Source organism: Alosa pseudoharengus, unplaced genomic scaffold, assembly GCF_046254945.1.
Source record: "Alosa pseudoharengus isolate Yale_2024_CS ecotype anadromous, Long Island Sound unplaced genomic scaffold, YU_APseudo_1.1 YU_APseudo_1.1_scf_1, whole genome shotgun sequence".
Lineage (NCBI taxonomy): Eukaryota > Metazoa > Chordata > Actinopteri > Clupeiformes > Clupeidae > Alosa > Alosa pseudoharengus.
The window spans coordinates 23,678,051-23,699,146 of record NW_027468564.1 but is presented as its reverse complement, the minus strand read 5'-3'; the positions used below and the strand labels follow the sequence as shown (position 1 = coordinate 23,699,146).

The 21,096-nt window shown below is 41.0% G+C and overlaps 3 protein-coding genes across 7 annotated transcripts; all 3 read left to right on the top strand.

Moving 5' to 3' along the window:
• The first annotated feature begins 365 nt into the window (after positions 1–365).
• LOC143123736 (uncharacterized) lies at positions 366–6,920 on the top strand. The gene is made up of 5 exons (XM_076285026.1): positions 366–483; positions 3,889–3,954; positions 4,263–4,462; positions 4,805–4,903; positions 5,566–6,920. The coding sequence occupies exons 2-5, from the start codon at positions 3,902–3,904 to the stop codon at positions 5,946–5,948; spliced, it is 735 nt and encodes a 244-aa protein (XP_076141141.1). The 5' UTR covers positions 366–483; positions 3,889–3,901; the 3' UTR covers positions 5,949–6,920.
• A 136-nt stretch (positions 6,921–7,056) lies between these two features.
• On the top strand, positions 7,057–11,664 carry LOC143123694 (uncharacterized). 4 transcript variants are annotated; one of them, XM_076285015.1, is made up of 5 exons: positions 7,057–7,785; positions 8,087–8,169; positions 8,695–8,816; positions 8,992–9,096; positions 10,527–11,664. In XM_076285015.1, exons 2-5 carry the CDS (start codon positions 8,102–8,104, stop codon positions 10,979–10,981), a joined length of 750 nt encoding a protein of 249 aa, XP_076141130.1. In that variant the 5' UTR covers positions 7,057–7,785; positions 8,087–8,101; the 3' UTR covers positions 10,982–11,664. The 4 variants fall into 4 exon arrangements, with proteins under 4 accessions (XP_076141130.1, XP_076141128.1, XP_076141131.1 ...); XM_076285013.1 differs by having other exon boundaries at positions 8,692–8,816; XM_076285016.1 differs by having other exon boundaries at positions 7,057–7,827.
• A 2,517-nt stretch (positions 11,665–14,181) lies between these two features.
• LOC143123793 (uncharacterized) lies at positions 14,182–18,910 on the top strand. Of its 2 annotated transcripts, none has more exons than XM_076285083.1 (5): positions 14,182–14,448; positions 15,578–15,660; positions 16,109–16,230; positions 16,425–16,529; positions 18,028–18,910. In XM_076285083.1, the coding sequence occupies exons 2-5, from the start codon at positions 15,593–15,595 to the stop codon at positions 18,390–18,392; spliced, it is 660 nt and encodes a 219-aa protein (XP_076141198.1). In that variant the 5' UTR covers positions 14,182–14,448; positions 15,578–15,592; the 3' UTR covers positions 18,393–18,910. The 2 variants fall into 2 exon arrangements, with proteins under 2 accessions (XP_076141198.1, XP_076141190.1); XM_076285075.1 differs by having other exon boundaries at positions 14,184–14,448; positions 16,106–16,230.
• The last annotated feature ends 2,186 nt before the right edge of the window (positions 18,911–21,096 follow it).

Below are 21,096 nucleotides of genomic sequence, written 5' to 3'. Positions count from 1 at the left end.
TCACATCACACAGTGATTAATTGTATAAAAAATAAGCATGTCTTGTCTTACAAGCAATGCCAAAACCTCCTTTTGATATTAGTAGGCCTGCTTTTCAACTGTCTGTTCAGGCGTGGAAGGAAACGTCGTTTGAAATGAGCAGCAAGAAAAAAAACAGGAAGCAACAGCATCCATCCAGCAGACGGCAGCTAAGTGATAGTGTTAATGTGCAAATATAAGTTTACGCATAATAAATCAATACTAACTGCTGCAAAAATAATTTTACAATGAATTAAAAACAGAACTACTGTGAACTACTGTACCAAAGTCAATGCTACTGCGTCTGTACAAACCGAATATTTTCCTGTCAGAGTTTCTGCATAGCAACAGCAGCGGATTGGATGATTATTAGGCAACAGCGTGGAGGGAGTTGAAAAGACTTCCTGTTCCTCTACATTGTTTTGTTCGCTCCTCGGGATTGCTGCTCATCTCACACATCCACAGGTAAGCTGGACCTACATCTCATTCGCCACTCTTTGACAGTCAAAAGAACTCTGTCAAAAGAAAGAAATAGGCCTATATCTCTCGAATATATATGTGTGTGTCACGTAGGGCTAATGGAAGCTCTAAGCTGTCACTGTCATTCAAAAAAGTTACAAGCGATTTCGCCATTAGCTTACGCGCAAGAAAGAATAATGACATTGTTGCCGTTTCTGCAAAACACGGTCCTCGGTTAGTTATCGCCCAGTACCACACGATAACTTCAAATCACATCACCGTCGTCACGCTACCCGACAGTATTTTCTTTGGTCTCCATTTGTCTTAGATTTACGTGTTATTTGACGGCTCGTGTAGTAGGCCTAATAATAAGTCTTATATGTTACATTTTCTATTTAAAAATGAAAGAAATTGATTTTTCGGAAGCTGTATTTTTTTTCATACTTAAGATTTTGAGGTTTCGCTTTCCTAATTTTGTATGTTTGTAATGTTGTGTGTATAAATATAGATATTTATATGTAATTGCCCAAAGGAGGCTGAGCATCAGGGCCCTGAGTGAACACACTCTTAAAAAAAACAAGACGGCACAATTTTCCTTATGCAATGCATCACCTGCAGCATACCTTTGATCTGTGAAATGTCAGACGTCATCTAAGGTGACAGAAAAGTGTGTCGTTGGTCATGCATGGCACAGAGTTGCTGCTGACCGGAATGTAGGTGTCCGCTAGAGCAGTGTTTCTCAAACTTTTTCAGATGAAGGACCACTTAACCAATAAAAAATAAACATACGGACCTCCTAGCTAAAAAAGACCTACTTCAAAAGTATATTAGCCTACACAATTATAGGCCTACTCACTGAACCACCTTGCTTATTGTCTTTGCACTTTGTTTATTGTGTCAGAGGATTCATATGATTTAAACTGGCATATCCTACATAGACAGTGTTGCAGAACTGTTTGGATTTACATACAAGTTGGTTCAATATTGCAAACAACTCATCTATATTATATTTTACCACGTCTGCTCGCGGACCACACTTTGAGAAACACTGCACTAGAGCTCCTTGCATGTTTTTACTCCCGCTATGCCCATCTGATTTCAATGCAAAGGCAGCAGCAGGGTGTGTCTTAAACATTCACAAAGCAGACCCAAATCTGCATTAAGTGTAATATTAACCTGTTTAATATTATCATGTTTAAGATGCTTATTTACTGTGATAACAATCTCAGTTCAATTGTTTTCCAGGAGTAACACATGCATAGGTTGAACCGTTGAACATAGAATCCCAATTCCATGTTTTAGAGTGCAAAATCCAATAAAGGATAATTATAATGGTAATTAATTAGACTATGAGGCTGAGACGGTAGTCTTGCACAGACAACATGCGTGCACTTATGGTCACTCACACACACACACACACACACACACACACCAGGCCTGTGTATGGAAACAGAGGCCCATTCATGTACAAACAATGAGATACATGCACTTGTGAATTTTAAGATTCACTTAATTCCTTTTAGACCAATTAGAACATTATTAGTAAAGTCTCATTTGTGCGTCTGTTGTCAACTCAAAGCACAACAATAGTACTATTTAGATTCAGAACTACTATATGCATTCCTCAGTGTTGTCTTGTCGGTCTCGTAAAGTCAATTATTAGTGGGAACAACCCTGCAGATGTGTAATGTATGTCATATGGCCTCCCATGTCTGCCTCAGGGGAAATCCCTCCAGGCCTGGGACAATAGGGTCATCATGCCAGACCTACTCACTACAGAGAAGACCTTATTGGATGCGAATAAGTAGATAAGTAGCAAGACATGCATAAACAGAAGATGCTTAAAATGCTTATTTACTGTGATGACAATCTCAGCTCAATTATTTTCCTGGAGTCACACATGCATAGATAGTAAGACGTGCACTGAGCAGAACAACAGGCAAATCTTCTCAGACTTGACTAGCAGTAAATAAGCACTTAAACTAAACACAAAATAATAAAAAAAAGTAGTTGGTGTATCCTCAACTGGTGACACGATCTACTGACACTGTTAGTGCATATCGCCCTAAACAAAAAAGGTGCATAACCTGTATAGACTTCACTTTTCGAACACACAAAATGCTGGAATGACTCGTGAAGATATGCTTGAAACATACAAATAATACATTTGTATTGGTGTAAAATTATCACACTTTTGGACTTTAGCATAGCCACAGATTTCAATGAAATTCGGATTGCTGATTCAATCTTATAAGAATCCCATGGAACTGAAATGTGTCATACTGTATTAATATCAAGGTGGATTTGGGCTAACGCAAAGTTCAGCTATCAGGGACCTCTCAGGAGGTCAGTTATCCCAAGTCACTGTCTTAAAAGCAGTTTTGGGTTAACAAAATTTCAGCTGTTCCAAAACAAGTCAGCCGCTTCAGAGGCCCTTTCAAAAACCAGCAGCTGTGAGCTTCCCCTTTTAGCCGCTTGCTATTTTGGTTTTCACTCTGACATACACCCTCAACTGTGAGACCTTACATGGACAGATGTCAGCCTCCTAATAATGTCCAATTAATTCATTTAGGCACAGGTGGACTGCAATCAAGTTGTAGAAGCATCTCTCACACACACACACACACACACACACACACTCACACTAGGTCGCATTAGCTTGAGGTACTAAGCATTCCATTATTAGTTAACACCAGTCATGCATCAGCCTTCAGCCTCAGTCAGTAAAAAAATCAGCAAAACTTCTATTAAAACACAAAGTTATCCCACACATTTACAGTTTGGAGTGTATCTTGTTCTGGTGATACAACCTACTGACACTGTAAGTGCACATCCTGAGTGTGTGCTGTTATTTCTCTTTAAGGGAGGTTGACCTCAGGGGTCATGGACAAACATAACTCCGATCATCCCTGAAATGTCTACATTTCTTTTAAAGTGCAGCCAGTAAGGCACCCACAACCCAAGGAGACATCTAAAGCACCCCAAAGTGTTTTATAGTCTGATTACTGCACATTTCTGTCGCTACCACACATACACACACACACACACACACACACCCCACTAGGTCTCATCAGCTTGATGTATTAAGCAGCCTATGCACCTTAGACTAGGAGTCTATAGCAGTCTAAGTATCTTAGTCGGTAAAAAAAAAGGCAAATAAACATTTCCAGTGTCAGGCAATATGTTCCTAGTTCTGTTATAGACAGAACATAGATTTCAGCCTTTTACTACTACTGTACCTTACTAAGGTTTACAAGTCTATAAAGCACAAATGATCCCCACAACATACATGTTTTCCAACTGTAGCATTTCTTTTCGGAGGATACATGGTGAATTAATGCATGGGATGTCTGTCCATGCTGACTGCCTGGTCTGTCTTAGCTGGTCATTTTATCATTATTTCTATTACAGGGGTGAGGACAACATGGAAGGAGAGCTGCGTGATGACTCTGTGAATGAAGTTGATCTGCATGCAAGGTAATGCGAATTGGGCATATTATACATTGCAATGTTTTTTTGTATTCACAATAAAGTTGTTTCATTATTATTGCATAATAACACTGTTCAAATCAATTCACTGTTATTTGCACAGTGTCAATAACTGCTCAAGTCAAGGTGTTCACAAACTAAGTGATCTGTTACGCATGCACCATTTTATGGAAAGTGTAGAGTCTACATTATGCTTTAAAGAACAATATGTTTCTTATTATGTATTCCAATGTACAGAATAAAACAAATCGTATAGCCGTGTATAGTTATTGTTCTGCGTGTTCTGTAATTCACAGTATAAAACGGCATGTTCAAGGATCGTGTGACATCTGCCTGGACAGTGTCCACGGCGCTGTGAAACACTGCCAGACTTGCAGCGCCTCCCTCTGCCAGAGCCACCTGGCCGAGCACAACCAGGCCCCGGCCACGTCCGCACACGTGCTGGCTCACCCCGCACGCACACCCAGAGTGCAGGAAGCTGCAGCCCCCCCACCTGGTGGGTAGAACATGATGAATTTCCCCTTGGGCATCAATAAAGTGTCTATCTATCTATCTATATTTCTATCTATCTATCTATTTATCTGTCTGTCTGTCTGTCTGTCTGTCTCTATCTATCTATATAACTATCTATCTCTATCTATCTAGAACAGGCCTCACTGTACTGTAGGCTATTTGTAATGACAGAAAGTGGTGAATATATGTGCTGCATCAGATGTGTAATAACTTCAACACAACTGTCTGGAAATAAGTGGTGAAATTTTACCATTAGAAGACAGGACTTTTTCCCTGTTGTTTTGTTTGTTTGTTTTGTTTTCACACTTCCAACAACTCGATTCAGCAGTGGCTCCAGGAAATGCAGGCGTGTCCTGGTCGTGGCTGCTCGTGATGGTCTTGGCAGCGCTGGTGGCAGCAATAATACCCAACTATGTTAATAGAGGTATGTTAAATTATTACCCAACTATGCTGACCATAGAGGTACATACAGGTGACATTATATACAGGTTGCATTAATACCCAACTATGCTGATCATAGAGGTATATACAGGTTGCATTAATACCCAACTATGTTGATCATAGAGGTACATGCAGGTTACATTACAGGTTACATTAATACCCAACTATGTTGATCATAGAGGTACATACAGGTGACATATACAGGTTACATTAATATCCAACTATGCTGATCATAGAGGTACATACAGGTGACATTATATACAGGCTACATTAATACCCAACTATGCTGATCATATAGGTACATACAGGTGACATATACAGGTTACATTAATACCCAACTATGCTGATCATATAGGTACATACAGGTGAAATATACAGGTTACATTAATATCCAACTATGCTGATCATAGAGGTACATACAGGCTACATTAATACCCAACTATGCTGATCATAGAGGTACATACAGGTGACATTATATACAGGCTACATTAATACCCAACTATGCTGATCATAGAGGTACATACAGGCTACGCTTAATGAAAAATGCCTTCATTATGAGTATGATATGATTGCCACCACTAGTGTGTTTTCTCCTCCTCTCTCTCCACCCTCCTCTAATGGATCATTTCCCTCCTCCCACCCCAGAGGCCGTTCAGCCGATGCCAGTGGAGCTCATGTCGGAGTCGGAGGCGTCCGACCTGCGCGCGTGCTGCCAGCGGGTGCACCTGTCGGCGGAGGACCAGAAGCGCAGCATGGCCGAGCTGATGTGTCACCTGCAGGGCAACCTCCAGGAGAAGAAGCGCGCGCTGCATGCGCACGTCCAGCAGCAGCGGCGCGCCGCGGAGGAGGCCTGCCTGGACGCGGCCGTGGCGCCCTACAGGGACGTCGTCATGACCATCGTGGAGCGCAGCCACAGCGCGGTGCTGGCCCACCTGGACACCATGAAGAACGACATCGAGGGAGACCTGGACTGGTGCAGCGAGGTGCCCGCGGCCCTCGAGTTGCCCAGCGCGACCTACGCTGCCTAACAAAAAAAAAAAAATGGCGATTCGATTTTTGTATTTCTGAATTTCAACTCTTTATTTTCCTCGTGTGTCTATAGGAGCAAATACTGTACTTCTGACAAAGAAGAGATCTGATTTGAATCGTCCTGTCCTCCAGGCTGTGTTATAACAGCATGGTCTAGTCCATGCAGGAGTACCCAGAGGAAAGGAGAACTCTTTGTCTCGTCTATTTCGTCTAGACACAGTTGAGCTCAGTTTCACACCAGTGTAAGATGTTGACCATCACCTTGTGTCTCTTCATTTCATCTCCTGAGAAATAGCTTTCCGTCTAGTAAAGTTGAGATCTCACCTGTTTCTGTTGGACCCTTGCGAGAAATAAGGCGAGATAAGAATAGATTGAGAAGAAAAACAAAGTATTTTGAGATCTTCAGCTGAACTTAAGTTGTGACAAGACGAGTGCTATTTCCCAGATGAGGGCTATATCCCAGCTGAGGACTATTTCCCAGCTGAGGGCTATTTCCCGGCTATTTCCCAGCTAAGGACTATTTCCCAGCTGTGGGCTATTTCCCAGCTGAGGGCTATTTCCGGGCTATTTCCCAGCTGAGGACTATTTCCCAGCTGTGGGCTATTTCCCGGCTATTTCCCAGCTGTGGGCTATTTCCCAGCTGAGGGCTATTTCCCAGCTGTGGGCTATTTCCCGGCTATTTCCCAGCTGAGGGATATTTCCCAGCTGAGGGTTTCCTATTTCCCAGCTGAGGGCTATTTCCCAGCTGAGGACTAATGTTACAGCTTCCTTTTGCAGCTAAAGGAGATTTAGGTCAGAATTCAGAGCTTATATCTTTTTGATTTGGCCTGCACGCTATTGTATGGTATACTGTTTGCTATAACTGTTTTCATTATGGTATGGATATGCCATTGTGACTCATAAATGGACTGGATTTCAGTCGTGTATTTATGCACATTTAATAAACTTTTGGCCCCCTGTGCTTTCATAAACCTGTTTCTTAGGCCTTCATACATGTGTGCCAATAGCTGTGGTGTAGTGCATGTTGTAGGGCACATCGATGTAGTGCATGTTGGTGGCTGTTTGTTTAAATTATTGAATTGAGTCATTGAGAAGCTCAATGTTGGTCAGACATAATGTAGGTCAAAAGTGTATGTGTAGTAGAGCTGCTGGATTATGGCAAAACACGCACGCATACACACACACACACACACACTCTAGAGCTGCTGGATTATGGCATAACGTCATTTAGTCAATATTGGGATCACAATTATTGAACATAATTACCTAATGGTAACAAAACAGATGTCAACAGTAAAGCTGGGAGACTGTGATGTGGGTCTACACAGATGTGTATTTTCTTTGGAAATGAGTTAGAAATTTGAAAAATCCACACCCATTCTCAAGCCTCCCCCTGACAGAGGCCAACTGCAAACAAATGGTTCATTATACAGTACACCACTAGATAAACACACACACAGTTCAGATTGACAAAAGTTAGTTTTATTTACAGGTACAACATCTAGTTTTACAATCAACTATTCAACCAGAAGACACCAAGGCAAACTGATTAAGTGACCCACATGTTCTCGTTCGTCTGTAAATAATCTATAATATGTCAGAAAAATTTAGGAAAAAGATCCAACTAAGACACTTAAAAATATATTAGCATTTTATTTTTTAAACCGAGGAAGGGAAAGTGAATATTATGCTGACATGCCCTGACATTCACTCCACTTCTGAGGAAATGAAAGTGATCCTTACCAGGGCAACAGTAGAACACTAAAAGGCAGCAGTCCAATCAGAGCTTCTGACCACTCTGAGAAGTGTGGTGTCCTGAAACACTGACCACTCTGGGTAAGGATTAAATTTTAGTCTGTAGCCTATAACAAGAACAAAGTAAGAGTTTCTTAAAGCATTAACTGTTGTCTGGTATATTGTTGAGGAAAGTTACAAAGTGTCTGTCTCTCTGTCTCTCTCTCTCTCTCTCTCTGTCTCCCATTTTATCTTCCTCTGCTGCCTGTATCTTTCTCTGTGTATGTATTGTGCCCTCCCAGTAGTCAGGCCTCAACTATTTGGTTCTTAGTCTTGTTACTTGTTTCTGCTGTTGTCTTGTCCGTACATTGTTCAGGACGTGTTATTTTCCTGTTGGCTGTAGGTGCCAAATCCTAAAATGGAGTACCAGAAGAACTGTGACACGCTCTATGAAAAAGACTCACTGAACGATGCCAAGCAAACTGTGTAAGTGTTTTCTATCATTATTTTACTGTTGGCAGATTTGTGTTGTGAGGTTCTCTCTGTATATCGGGACACCGCTGTTATCCTTTCCGTAGTCAATGGAAGTATTCTTTTTGAGGTAATTGAATTGTATGGTTGAGTTTTAAAGTAAAATAGGTTAACCATGTTATAATAGATATTTTTTTAATGTCCTATGTTTACACAACACCTTGATTGCATATATGTTGAAGTTCTAGAGTTGGTGAGCAATGAAATGTTCCGTTCATATGCCACAAAATTGCACAGCAGACAATGTGACTTAAGTTATGGCACCAAACAAAAATTAAGCAAATGTGTCCTCCTTAGTTTCCTGACATTCGCCCACACTGTGTGACTACGTGTGGAAGATGCAGCTTAAAAGCGTGTGTGTGAATGAGAGAAAATTAGACGTGTTTCATCATGCAGTGACGCCGTGTTTCATGATGTTGTCAGTCTCATGTTTCATGGACATTGTCTTCTCCCTCTTTCACCCCTTCTGTTCCTCAGTAGCCCAAACAACCAGGCGCTCAAGGCTGAAGGCCGATACAGTGACGACTGTTACTCAAACATCCAGAAAGCTGAAAATAACGGAACACAATATGCTCTGGATAATGATGACAAGTCAGGCCCAGGTAAATATATATTTTTTGTTTTTAGATTTTTTTCATTTCCTCTACAAAGTATTAATGCTTAGTTTTTTCATCACTGCCCTTTTTGTTGTTTTTGTTGTTGTTGTTGATAGTTTCCACCTGCCAGCTATAAGTGAATTAAGGTCATAATCATTCCCTGTACGTGTTTCTCTCCAAGGTCCCACCCAATGGTGCACGTGGAAAGTGACGGCCGTTGTTTTCATCGTCCTCACTGCACTGCTGCTGGTCAGCGTCCTCATCGTAGGAGGGATCTGGCTCAGAGGTCAGTCCCTATTTATTTATTTATGACTGTCTCAGAGGTCAGTCCCTCTTTCTGTCCACAGTGGCCATTTGGATTTTACTGAATCTCTGTGTCTTATCCACACTAACAGACATAGTTATACTGCAGGCTTTTCCACACTAACAGACACAGTTATACTGCAGGCTTATCCACACTAACAAGCACAGTTACTGTATACTGCAGGCTTATCCACACTAACAGACACAGTTATACTGCAGGCTTATCCACACTAACATACGTGGGATAATTTTTATTTTTCTCATTGAATGTTTAGTATACCTTATATACATGTAGTGAAATCTAATTGTCTTCTCCTTACCCTGACCCTTGTGTTTTCTGAAACTCCTATGTTGGAATGTTTAGTTAAATTAACCCCTGTGTCACCGAACTGTGGGTAACCCTCAGGATGGGGGGTCGTAAACATTTCTTCATCTCTGTTAAAATACCAGATGGTTAAGTGATCACTGGAGGGTGACAACTTGTGATTTTCCATGGGTGTGGGGTAAGGTATAAGAGTTGGCTTCACCCACAAATGTGTGGGCTTGTTACTTTGACATTTCATGTGGGTAACATGCTCCCGGCGTCGTGAATAAAGCTGCAGTCTCACACCAGTTGTCTTGGATTAATTTTGACCACACAGACATATACTGCAGGCTTATCCCCACTAATGAGCACAGTGCCAATCCTTTACTAGTAATCATTTATTATCTTTGGCAAAGTATCGCTGAAGCACCCAGCTGAACTGGAATTTGGTTGTGGCTGGTGTGGGGGAAATGTTTTGGGGTGTTATATTATTGTGATGTGTTGTCTCTGGCATTGACATGTCTTATAGTCCATCATGAATAAAAAGGGAGGTGGGTCTGGTATGCCTGACACCTCTGTTGAGATTTCTGTTATTCAACACAATACTGACAACACCAGTGAATTGCTCACAAAGGAACCATTGTTGTTGTTATTGTTGTTGTTGAGTATTGTTAAGTTATGACGTTAAGGTATGATGGATGCAATGCACTGTGTTAGGCTATAGGTTTGTATGTAGGATGCATGTGACGATGACCGGTTCACCAGCTGTATGCCCAGACAATAGACAGTCATGGAATTTAGAATATTTTATTTTGTTAATAACTAAATAAAATCAGTTTAATGGGACCTCTAGGATAGAAGCAAATCAACACATACCATAGAGAGAGCTAGATAGAGATAGAGACATTGTTTTATTCTTATTCTCTTTTTGTGTGTGTGTGTGTGTGTGTGTGTGTGTGTGTGTGTGTGTGTGTGTGTGTGTGTGTGTGTGTGTGTGTGTGTGTGTGTGCACATGTTTGTATTGAAATGGGAAATATGGTGATGCATTGCCAGCATTGCTTCTTCCACTCCATCAGCAATATTCTCTCCTTCCTTTTCCTTTTCCACAGAGTCTGACGTCCTGGCAGTCTCCCAGAAAACATCCATGGAGCGAAACAAACAGAGACAACAAGAGGAGGAGCTGAAGAGAAAAGAGAGAGAACGAGAGATCAGGGAAGAGGAGGAGAAGAAGAGAATAGAGAGAGAACAAGAGATCAGGGCAGAGGAGGAGAAGAAGAGAATGGAGAGAGAACAAGAGATCAGGGCAGAGGAGGAGAAGAAGAGAATAGAGAGAGAACGAGAGATCAGAGCAGAGGAAGAACAGAAGAAGATGGAGTTAGAGAAGGAAATACGTCAGGAGGAGGAGGAGAAAAGACAGGCGCTAGAGAGGTTGTTGAGAGAGAGGGAGAGGAGGCTGGAGGAGGTGAGGGCTCAGTGTAACAGCGGTCAGATGGTCAGCAGCTGCTCCACTGGACTCTCAGTTCTGCTCTCAGTGCTGCTGGTGAACTACCTGTTGGATTACTGAGCTCTCCTTACTCAGTGCTGCTGGGTAAACTACACTCTTAAAATGAATGTGTTGAAAACAACACAACTTGCGTTGTTTTAATACATCTCTGTGTCCAGATAGGGACAACACAGATTGAGTTGATTCCTTTTGTTTTTTGTTACACAACATGTGTTAAAAATAACACAACTTGCATTAAAAACAACACAACTTGCGTTATTTTTTAAAACATCTCTGTGTCCAGATAGGGACAACACATTTGTTTTAAGAGTGTACCTGTTAGATTACTGACCTCTGCTTACTCAGTGCTGCTGGGTAAACTACCTGTTGGATTACTGACATCTCCTTCCTCAGTGCTGACTGTGATATTCTCATGATATCTGAAACAGATCAGATCTGTATACCACATGCGGGTCCAAGTGTCTACACGTCCCGGGTTTGAATCTGACCCAGGTCATTTCCTGATCCCACCCCATCACTTCCTCCCACCTGCTTCCTGTCAGGCCCTTCACTATCCGATCTGAATAAAGATGGAAAACAAATACTAATGTTTGTCATTGTGTGTTAAAGGCACACTTGTTTGTCAGTTAAGTTATTGACTTTTTTTGATAAATTATCTAATGGATCAATTACTTATTTGTACAGATATGTTGGTCACTATGATTACAGTGAATCTTATGTGTCAGTAAAAGTCATGGCACCCATCATGTCTGGTTGTGATTCAGTACCATTACCGTCCCATTTTGTCATCTTTCCCTTACATGTGGTATGTACATGTGTGTTACATGTTCCTTACACGACTAAATGAATAATGTGATCATAATGATTTTGAAAACCTCCCAATCCCATATTTCTAATTTCCATTCCTGAGCGTCTTTACTTTGATTTCTTCACTCTTTTCATTTCCATACTTTTCACCTTCTGCCCCCTACTGGTAATCAGTAGTCATGACTGAGCTAAACTCCCCGTAGAGCTGAGAGTGGAGTCATTGTCTTCTGGCACCATTGCACCATATCTATCAGATGATTTGTATCTGATTTATATTAATAAAAATTAAAGTAAGCAAATTGTTGAGCACAAAGTCCCAGAGTTTAATGACTTGAGGGTATGTAGGTCTAGACAACTAAGATGACCATAGAGGTACCTATAGGTTACATTATATATACAGGTTACATTAATACCTAACCATGCTGACCATAGGTACCTATAGGTTACATTATACAGGTTACATTAATACCCAAAGATCATGTATGTACATACAGGTTACATTATATATACAGGTTAAATTATAAACACAGGTAACATTAATAAGCTAATCATATACAGGTTACATTGTTACACGGCTCTTCACAAGGCAAGTAGAACGCTCCATTGACTTGAATGGGATTTCACAAAGTTCTAGTGGTCATTATTTTCGAGGAAAGGACCTCTGAAAAAATAATGACCGCTGTCAATGGCAACGGAGTTTGTGATTCTATTTCAGGTGTTTCATATCACTACGCAAGGACTGGAACTTCATTAAAAAGTGAAAGCAGACGGTTGATCAGCTGTGTTCTAAAGAATGTTTGATTCAAGTTCAGCGTGTGTCCAAATAGGCTAGGCTATGTAGGCTAAAGTCATATAGTGGGGAGTTTATTATTTCATTTTGGCAAGTAGCCGTGTAATACGCGGGAGAATGTATAGAACGCCGTCATTATTGTGAAAATAAGTCCCTTCAGGGCGGAACAAGACCCCTGTCGGGACTTATTTTCCCAATAATGACTGGCGTTCTATACATTATCCCTTATAATACCCAACTATGCTGACCATTGAGGTACATACAGGTATACTGTTTGCTATAACTTTATTTGTTATGGTATGAAGATGCCATTCTGACTCAGAAATGGACTGGATTTCATGTCGTGTTTTTGTGCACATAACTTTTGGGCCCCTGTGCTTTCATAAACCTGTTTCTTAGGCCCTCATATGTGTGTACCAATAGCTCTGGTGGATGTTGGTGGCTGTTTGCTGCCTTCATGTCATTGAATGGAGTCATTTGGGCCCCTATGCTTTCATAAACCTGTTTCTTAGGACTCAGATGTGTGTGCACATCGATGTAGTGCATGTTGGTGGCTGTTTGTTTATATCATTGAATTGAGTCATTGAGAAGCTCAATGTTGGTCAGACCTAATGTAGGTCGAAAGTGAATGTGTAGTAGAGCTGCTGGATTATGGAAACACACACACACACACACACACACACACACACACACACACACTAGAGCTGCTCAATTATGGCAAAATCACACACAAACACACAAAGTATAGGGCTGCTAGATTATGGCATAACATCATTTAGTCAATATTGGGATCACAATTATTGAACATAATTACCTAATGGTAACATCATCCATTTTCCAAACATAAGAAAGGAGCAGTTATCTAAGCAGAATGTCCAAATGTAATTCAACTGAAAAAACAACAACAAAAACAGATGTCAACAGTAAAGCTGGGAGACTGTGATGTGGGTCTACACAGATGTGTATTTTCTTTTGAAATGAGTTGGAAAGTTGAACAATTCAGACCCATTCTCAAGTCCTCCCCCTACAGTGGCCATAACTGCAAACAAATGTTTCATAACACCACTAGATGGCCTCAGTGAGATGATATTGTTATAAACACACACACACACACACACACACACACACACACACACACACACACAGAGCTCAGATTGACAAAACTTAGTTTTGTTTACAGATACAACATCTAGACTATTTCAAGTTCAAGTTCAATTTATTTCTTTGTCCCAAATGGGCAATTTGATTGCAGACAGGATCACATACCACACAACAATAGACACAACACACTACAATACAGACAGATATGCACAAAATAATAATTTAGCTGTGATAAATAGGTCTGACGATGCCTAAAAAAAAGATAAGCCAGTAAAACCAAGATAAAACTTCATTAAATAAGTTAGATATAAGAGGAAATGAATAGGGGGGGGGGGGGGTCACTAAATGGACAAATCTATATTTTCCTGTTGTGTGCATTCTGTACTTGGATAGAAAAGGGGATGAAGGAATTTTTGTACCTCTGTTTAAAAACAATAGGAGTTTTAAAGACTCGTTTTACAATCAACTATTCAAATCAACCGGAAGATGAACACCAGGGCAAACCGAGTAAGTGACCCACATGTTCTCGTTCGTCTGTGGACTAAATAATCTATAATCTGTCAGTAAAACATTTGGAAAAGATCCAACAAAGATACTTAAAAAATATGTTTGCATTTACAAAACCAGTTTTCTTACACATTCAGTCTGGTCATGTCTGAAAACAGAGGAAGGGAAAGTGAATCTTACGCTGACATGCTGACATTCACTCCACTTCTGAGGAAATGAAAGTGATCCTTACCACGGCAACAGTAGAAGGCAGCAGTCATATCAGAGCCTCTGACCACTCTGGGAAGTGTGGTGTCCTTTCCTGAACCACTGACCACTCTGGGTAAGGATTCAATTATAGTCTGTATAAGAAGCAAAAGTAAGAGTTTCTTAATGTGTTGTCTCGTATATTGTTGAGGAAATTTATTTAAAGTGCTTGTCTCTGTAATCAGCAGTGGCGGCGCCAGAGATTTGTTTCCGCAGGTGTTAAGGAGCTCGGCTTTTTATCGAGGGTGTTTTTATCGAGGGTAGGGAAAACATAGTAGGCCTATGGGTTAGCAAAAACATAGTTTTGGTTAACGGAGATGCAGATAATCCTCCTCATTCATTTGTTTGCGCAACAGCCCATGTTCTGCGTTCACTCCAGCGAGAGTGAAATAAATAGGCTATTTGCTATGACATTTACCACTGTCACAAGTCATGACTTATTCCCATTAAACTTTTAATGTAAGCCTACAACAGCCTTAATTTCGAGTAGACTAAAGGCTATGTGAACCCATGTCTACACTGGGCTGTTACTGCATGATAACTTGCGAACTTGACAGGTGCGATGTCCTGGGATTCGGACGTGCTCAAAAAGGGGAAAAAAACGTCAGGCTATTAGCCTGAATCTAGACGCGCCCCATCAGGCTATATTATTTGACAGCTTTCAGGGGTCATGAGGAGCAATATGAGAGAGAAATTTGGTGATCACCGATCGTTGTTTTGGGAGCCCGTAAAGCATTGCAAAGGGAATATATTTGCGTTGCATCTTAGTGTCAATTCAAAGACCTGTCATTTCCATTAATTTGGATTAGATTTGCCCGTTTCTATGCTGTTTTCATGGACACCAAGAATCCATTTCGTTCGTTCGTAAATAACGCTGTTTGTTGCTTCTATCCACGTTAGGCTATCTCCAGTGGTTCAGTTTAACTTGCGCAGACGCACACTCACATTAAATGAGTGCTCAGGATTTCAGGATTTGTAACCTTGGGATTCTTGTATTAATCTCAATCTCTCTCTCTCTCTCTCTCTGTCTCTGTCTCCCATTTTATCTTCCTCTGCTGCCTGGTATCTTTCTCTGTGTATGTACTGTATTGTGCCTAGGCAGTATAGTCAGGCCTCAACTATTTGGTTCTTAGTCATGTTACTTGTTTCTGCTGTTGTCTTGTCCATACATTGTTCAGGACATGTTATTTTCCTGTTGGCTGTAGGTGCCGAATCCAAAAATGGAGTACAAGAAGAACTGTGACACGCTTTATAAAAAAGACTCACTGAACGATGCCAAGCAAACTGTGTAAGTGTTCTCTATCATATTATTTTACTATCGGGACACCACTGTTATCCCTTCCATAGTCAACAGAAATATTATCTTTGAGGAAAATGAATAGTATGGTTGAGTTTAGGTTAACCAAGTTATAATAGAAAGCAATGTTTTAATGTTACACAAACCATTCAGTGTGTGTACTGTATGTTGAAGTTCTAGAGTGTTGGTGAGCATTGAAATAGTCTGTGGCACAAAATTGTTGAGTTTCTGCACAGCAGACAATGTGACTTAAGTTAAGGCACTAAACGAAAAATAAACACGTACACTGTTTGTACAAGATGGAGCTTAGGAAGAGCGTGTGTGTGTGAATGAGAGAAAATTAGACGTGTTTCATCTTGCAGTGATGCCATAATTCATGATGTTCTCAGTCTCATGGACATTGTCTTCTTCCTCTTTCACCCCTTCTGTTCCTCAGTAGCCCAAACAACCAGGCGCTCAAGGCTGGAGGCCGATACAGTGACGACTGTTACTCTAACATCCAGAAAGCTGAAACACAATATGCTTTCGATAATGATGACAAGTCAGACCCAGGTTATAAAGGTTGGTGTGTTTTTTTATTTTCTTTGGGGGGTGTTGTTTTTAGATTTTACTACATGTTGTGTTCCTCTAAAAAGTATTAATGTTTTGTTTTTTCGTTACTGCCCATTTTGTTGTTGCTGTTGTTGATAGTTTCCACCCGCCAGCTGTAAGTAAATTGAGGTCATAATCATTCCCTGTACGTGTTTCTCTCCAAGGTCCCACCCAATGGTGCACGTGGAAAGTGACGGCCGTTGTGTTCATCGCCCTCACTGCGCTGCTACTGGTCACCGTCTTTATCATAGGAGGGATCTGGCTCAGAGGTCAGTCCCTATTTATTTATTGATTTATTTTTGTTTCTCTGTTTGACTGGCACAGAGGTCAGTCCCTCCCTCTTTCTGTCCTCAGTGGCCATATGGGTTTTACTATATCTCAGTGTCTTATCCACACTTATAGACACAGTTATACTGCAGGCTTATCCACACATTAATGAGCTCAGTGCCAATCCTTTACCAGTAATAATCATTTATTATCTTTGGCAAAGTATCGCCAAAGCAACCAGATGAACTGGAATTTGGTTGTGGCTGGTGTGGGGGAAATGTTTTGGGGTGTTATTGTGATGTGTTGCTGTTACGGTCTCTGGTATTGACATATCTTATAGTCCATCTTAAATATAAAGGGAGGTGGGTCTGGTATGCCTGACACCTGTGTTGAGATTTCTGTTATTCAACACAATACTGACAACACCAGTGAATTGCTCACAAAGGAACCATTGTTGTTGTTGCTGTTGAGTACTGTTAAGTTATGACATTAAGGTATGATGGATGCAGTGCACTGTGTGAGGCTATATAGGATGCATGTGACAATGACCGGTTTGCCAGCTGTATGTCCAGATGATAGACATTCATGGAATTTAGAATATTTTCAAATATCAGTTTTATGGGGCCTCTAGGAAAGAAACAAATCAACACATACCATAGAGACACCTGTGGGGTATACTACGAAGCACGTTAGACATATCTAGCTATGTAGACATATCAAGGCTTGACAAAGCCTTGACTCAGGGGTATATGTTAAGTGATACTACGATAGCAGTTATGTGATATATTTGTCAAACTAGGCTTTCAGCTCAGATCTGTGCGCGTTCTCGGTGTTGAGGTGATGTTGGCCAATCGTGAAATGTAGAGACGCACAAGACCGCCTATATTTAAAAAAACAATTACTTCCGGATTTATGAGCGATATAGGGTAATCTACACTGCGGTCATTTTTAGTGTCTAGCCTATAACATGAAATAAATCAATTGTCATCAGTTGTTGTATGGTATGCACGTCCATAGTGGGATATTTGCACGCACAGCACTATTACAGCGCATTCGAGATCCAAAATGTTAGTAGAGGCGAAGCTCCACCTACAAGATATATGACAGAATCCTACACGTGAGATAACTTCGTTTTTAAGACAATTGATTAGTCAGTGGGCGGTGAGCTATAACTTAGCAAATAACCTCCTCCCGACCAAGTTTGGTTGACAGCATAAGATACCATGGTGATATAGCGACACTAAAACAGATCCACTTTCGTGTCACAGCATACCCTGGCTTTGAGCGCAACATACCTCGCTAACCCACTAATCGAGATTCATAGTATACCCCACTAGATAGAGATAGAGACATTGTTTTATCTCTCTTCCTGTGTGTGTGTGTGTGTGTGTGTGTGTGTGCACATGGATTTATTGAAATGGGAAATATGGTGATGCATTGCCAGCATTGCTTCTTCCACTCCATCAGCAATATTCTCTCCTTCCTTTTCCTTTTCCACAGACTCTGACGTCCTGGCAGTCTCCCAGAAAACATCCATGGAGCGAAACAAACAGAGACAACAAGAGGAGGAGCTGAAGAGAAAAGAGAGAGAACGAGAGATCAGGGAAGAGGAGGAGAAGAAGAGAATGGAGAGAGAACAAGAGATCAGGGCAGAGGAGGAAAAGAAGAAGATGGAGTTAGAGAAGGAAATACGTCAGGAGGAGGAGGAGAAAAGACAGGCGCTAGAGAGGTTGTTGGGAGAGAGGGAGAGGAGGCTGGAGGAGGTGAGGGCTCAGTGTAACAGCGGTAGGATGGTCAGCAGCTGCTCTACTGGACTCTCAGTTCTGCTCTCAGTGCTGCTGGTGAACTACCTGTTGGATTACTGACATCTCCTTCCTCAGTGCTGCTGGGTAAACTATACCTGTTGGATTACTGAACTGTCCTCAGTGCCTGCTTGATTTCTGACTGTGATATTCTCTTGATAAATGAAACATTCCAGTTCCGTACCACATACCACCCAGGTTAGAGTCTGGGTCGGGTCATTTCCCGATCCCACCCCATCACTCTCCCTCCCACTTGCTTCCAGTGTCTTCACTATCCTATCTGAGTAAAAGGCCAAAAAGCCCAAAAATATACTTTAAAAAAAGCTTGTTATTGTGTTTTACAGGCAAACATGTGTGTCAGTTAAATTACTGACTTTTTTGTAAATTATCTAATAGATTAATGACTTGTTTGTACAGATATGTTGATCGAATCTTACTTGTTAGTTAAAGTCATTGCACCTATTGTGTGAACTTGTGATTCAGTTACATGATAATCCCTTTGTTATCCATTTTGTCTACTTTTCCTTACGGTTGCCATGTGCATGTGAATAATGTGAATAAATGTGATGATTTTGAACACCCCCAGTCCCATGTTTCTAATTTCCATTCCTGAGGGTGTCCATCCTTTGATTTCTTCACTCTTTTCATTTCCACACTTTCCACCTTCTGCGTCTGGTTGTGATTCAGGACCATTACCGTCATTTTGTCATCTTTCCCTTACATGTGGTATGTACTTGTGTGTTACATGTTCCTTACACGACTAAATTAATAAATGTGATCAAAATGATTTTGAAAACCTCCCAATCTCATGTTTCTAATTTACATTCCTGAGTTTGTCTTTACTTTGATTTCTTCACTCTTTTCATTTCCATACTTTTCACCTTCTGCCCCCTACTGGTAATCAGTAGTCATGACTGAGCTAAACTCCCTGTAGAGCTGAGAGTGGAGTCATTGTCTTCTGGCACCATTGCACCATATCTATCAGATGATCTGTATCTGATTTAAATAATGAATAAAAATGAAAGTTCAAAAAATGAAATTAAAGTCTAGTCAAGTCAAATGTATTCATATAGCACAGTTCATACACAGAGGTCAGTGTATGAAATGTGCTTTACATAAACAAAAGCAAACAGCTCTCAGTGGGTGTAAACCGTGTATTTCTACACACCTCTGTTCCTGAGAACTGAGCTGATCCCAAGCTGAACAGTGGCTAGTTTTCATCAAAATCCCTGTTTTTTTTTCTAGAAATGGAGATATAACGTCTTTCATGAAATATGAAGTGTTGCCTGTAAAGTTTCCGGGAAGTGACCTAGCGAGACCTGGCGAGACTGCCACCTAGTGATAGACCCACGAAAATGGCCTGGTTTTGATCTGATGTGCATGCGTCACTGATTCGACCCAAAGCGGATGTAAAATGTCCAGATTGTGCGTTTTCATGAGTTTTCGTCATATATTTCATTTCCATTCATCACAGAGTTCCCAAGCATGAATTGCTTTTTTTTTTAATTGATAGGCTAAGACAAATTTGAACATGAAATTGATAAGACAAATTTGAACATGAAATTGAACTGTTCAATGTTGAAATATTCAATTTACTATCAATATCTCATTGCTCCTACGAATAATACATTTAAATGTTAAAACAGCTTGCCATGCATGCACACACAATGGTAAGTTCTGCTTTCAAGTTTACCCAGTGTAGGCGGTTTGCCATAAGGTATGTTAAAACCGCTTGCCATAAAACTGCCAGGTCATGGACAACCGCATTTGCAAGCAAGCTAATCTAACGGCTCCCACACACAGCTGCGTTCCGTCAATGCATGCCAGTGGGTGTTCCCGACGGTAGCTATGCAAATGTCTTGAAGTAAAACCGTAATTTGATTGGTTGGTGCCATCCGTAGATTGGCTTGATTGGCCGGTGCCGTCTGTCGGTGCAGCAACAGCTGAACTCCTCAACGCGAGCGGCGGGAGAAACGCGACGCGACGGACCCACAATTCAGTTCGGCAACGGATCACGTGAGCCCATGTAAAGTGAATGGGATGCGTCTCCAGCAACGCGAAGCACGCAGCTGTGTGTGGGAGCCGTAACAGGGACTCTACTTTCCAGTTAATTCAGTGTGTTCCCAAATGTTTCAAGAAATGTCATGTCTTAACCCACAACACGCAGTAGCCTAGTTTTGAACATATAAGGCTACATGTCGGTGCTGAAGTTTTAGATTCCCAGCGCTAGCCTAGTAGGCATTTTAACAGCAACTATGGCTATGCGCTAACACCAGTCAGCTGAGTTTAATTAGCGATAACGTAGGCTACGGAGATGGTTTCGTAGCCTCTTCGACAGCTCAGTGACATCAGGTATGTACCTACATATTTATGTTTTTGCCAGCTAACTTTTAACATGATCTTCATATTCATTGTGATGCTATGGGCCTCATGCACATGAAAGATTAATATCATGCCATTATGTTGTTTAACACACCGTGAAATAAAGTTTTCACCTTACAACTGATAACATTTCAAATAAATGTCAGCGCATTAGCAAGGATATTGTGTAACATATAGGCTAGCCTACTGTTGATGTTGTTTCATAGCCTTTTGCTTGTGTGTAGTTAGGCCCACTGCTAGATTTTGACAGGAGCTCGCGATATCGCTTTACTTGGGTTCACGCAAGCTTTCAAACACTGTCCACTCGCCTATGTGGTGCACCCCTCTGGTTTATACATCCAGTGTTTATCATATGTTAGCTAACTGTATCTGGATGTGTTGCTAT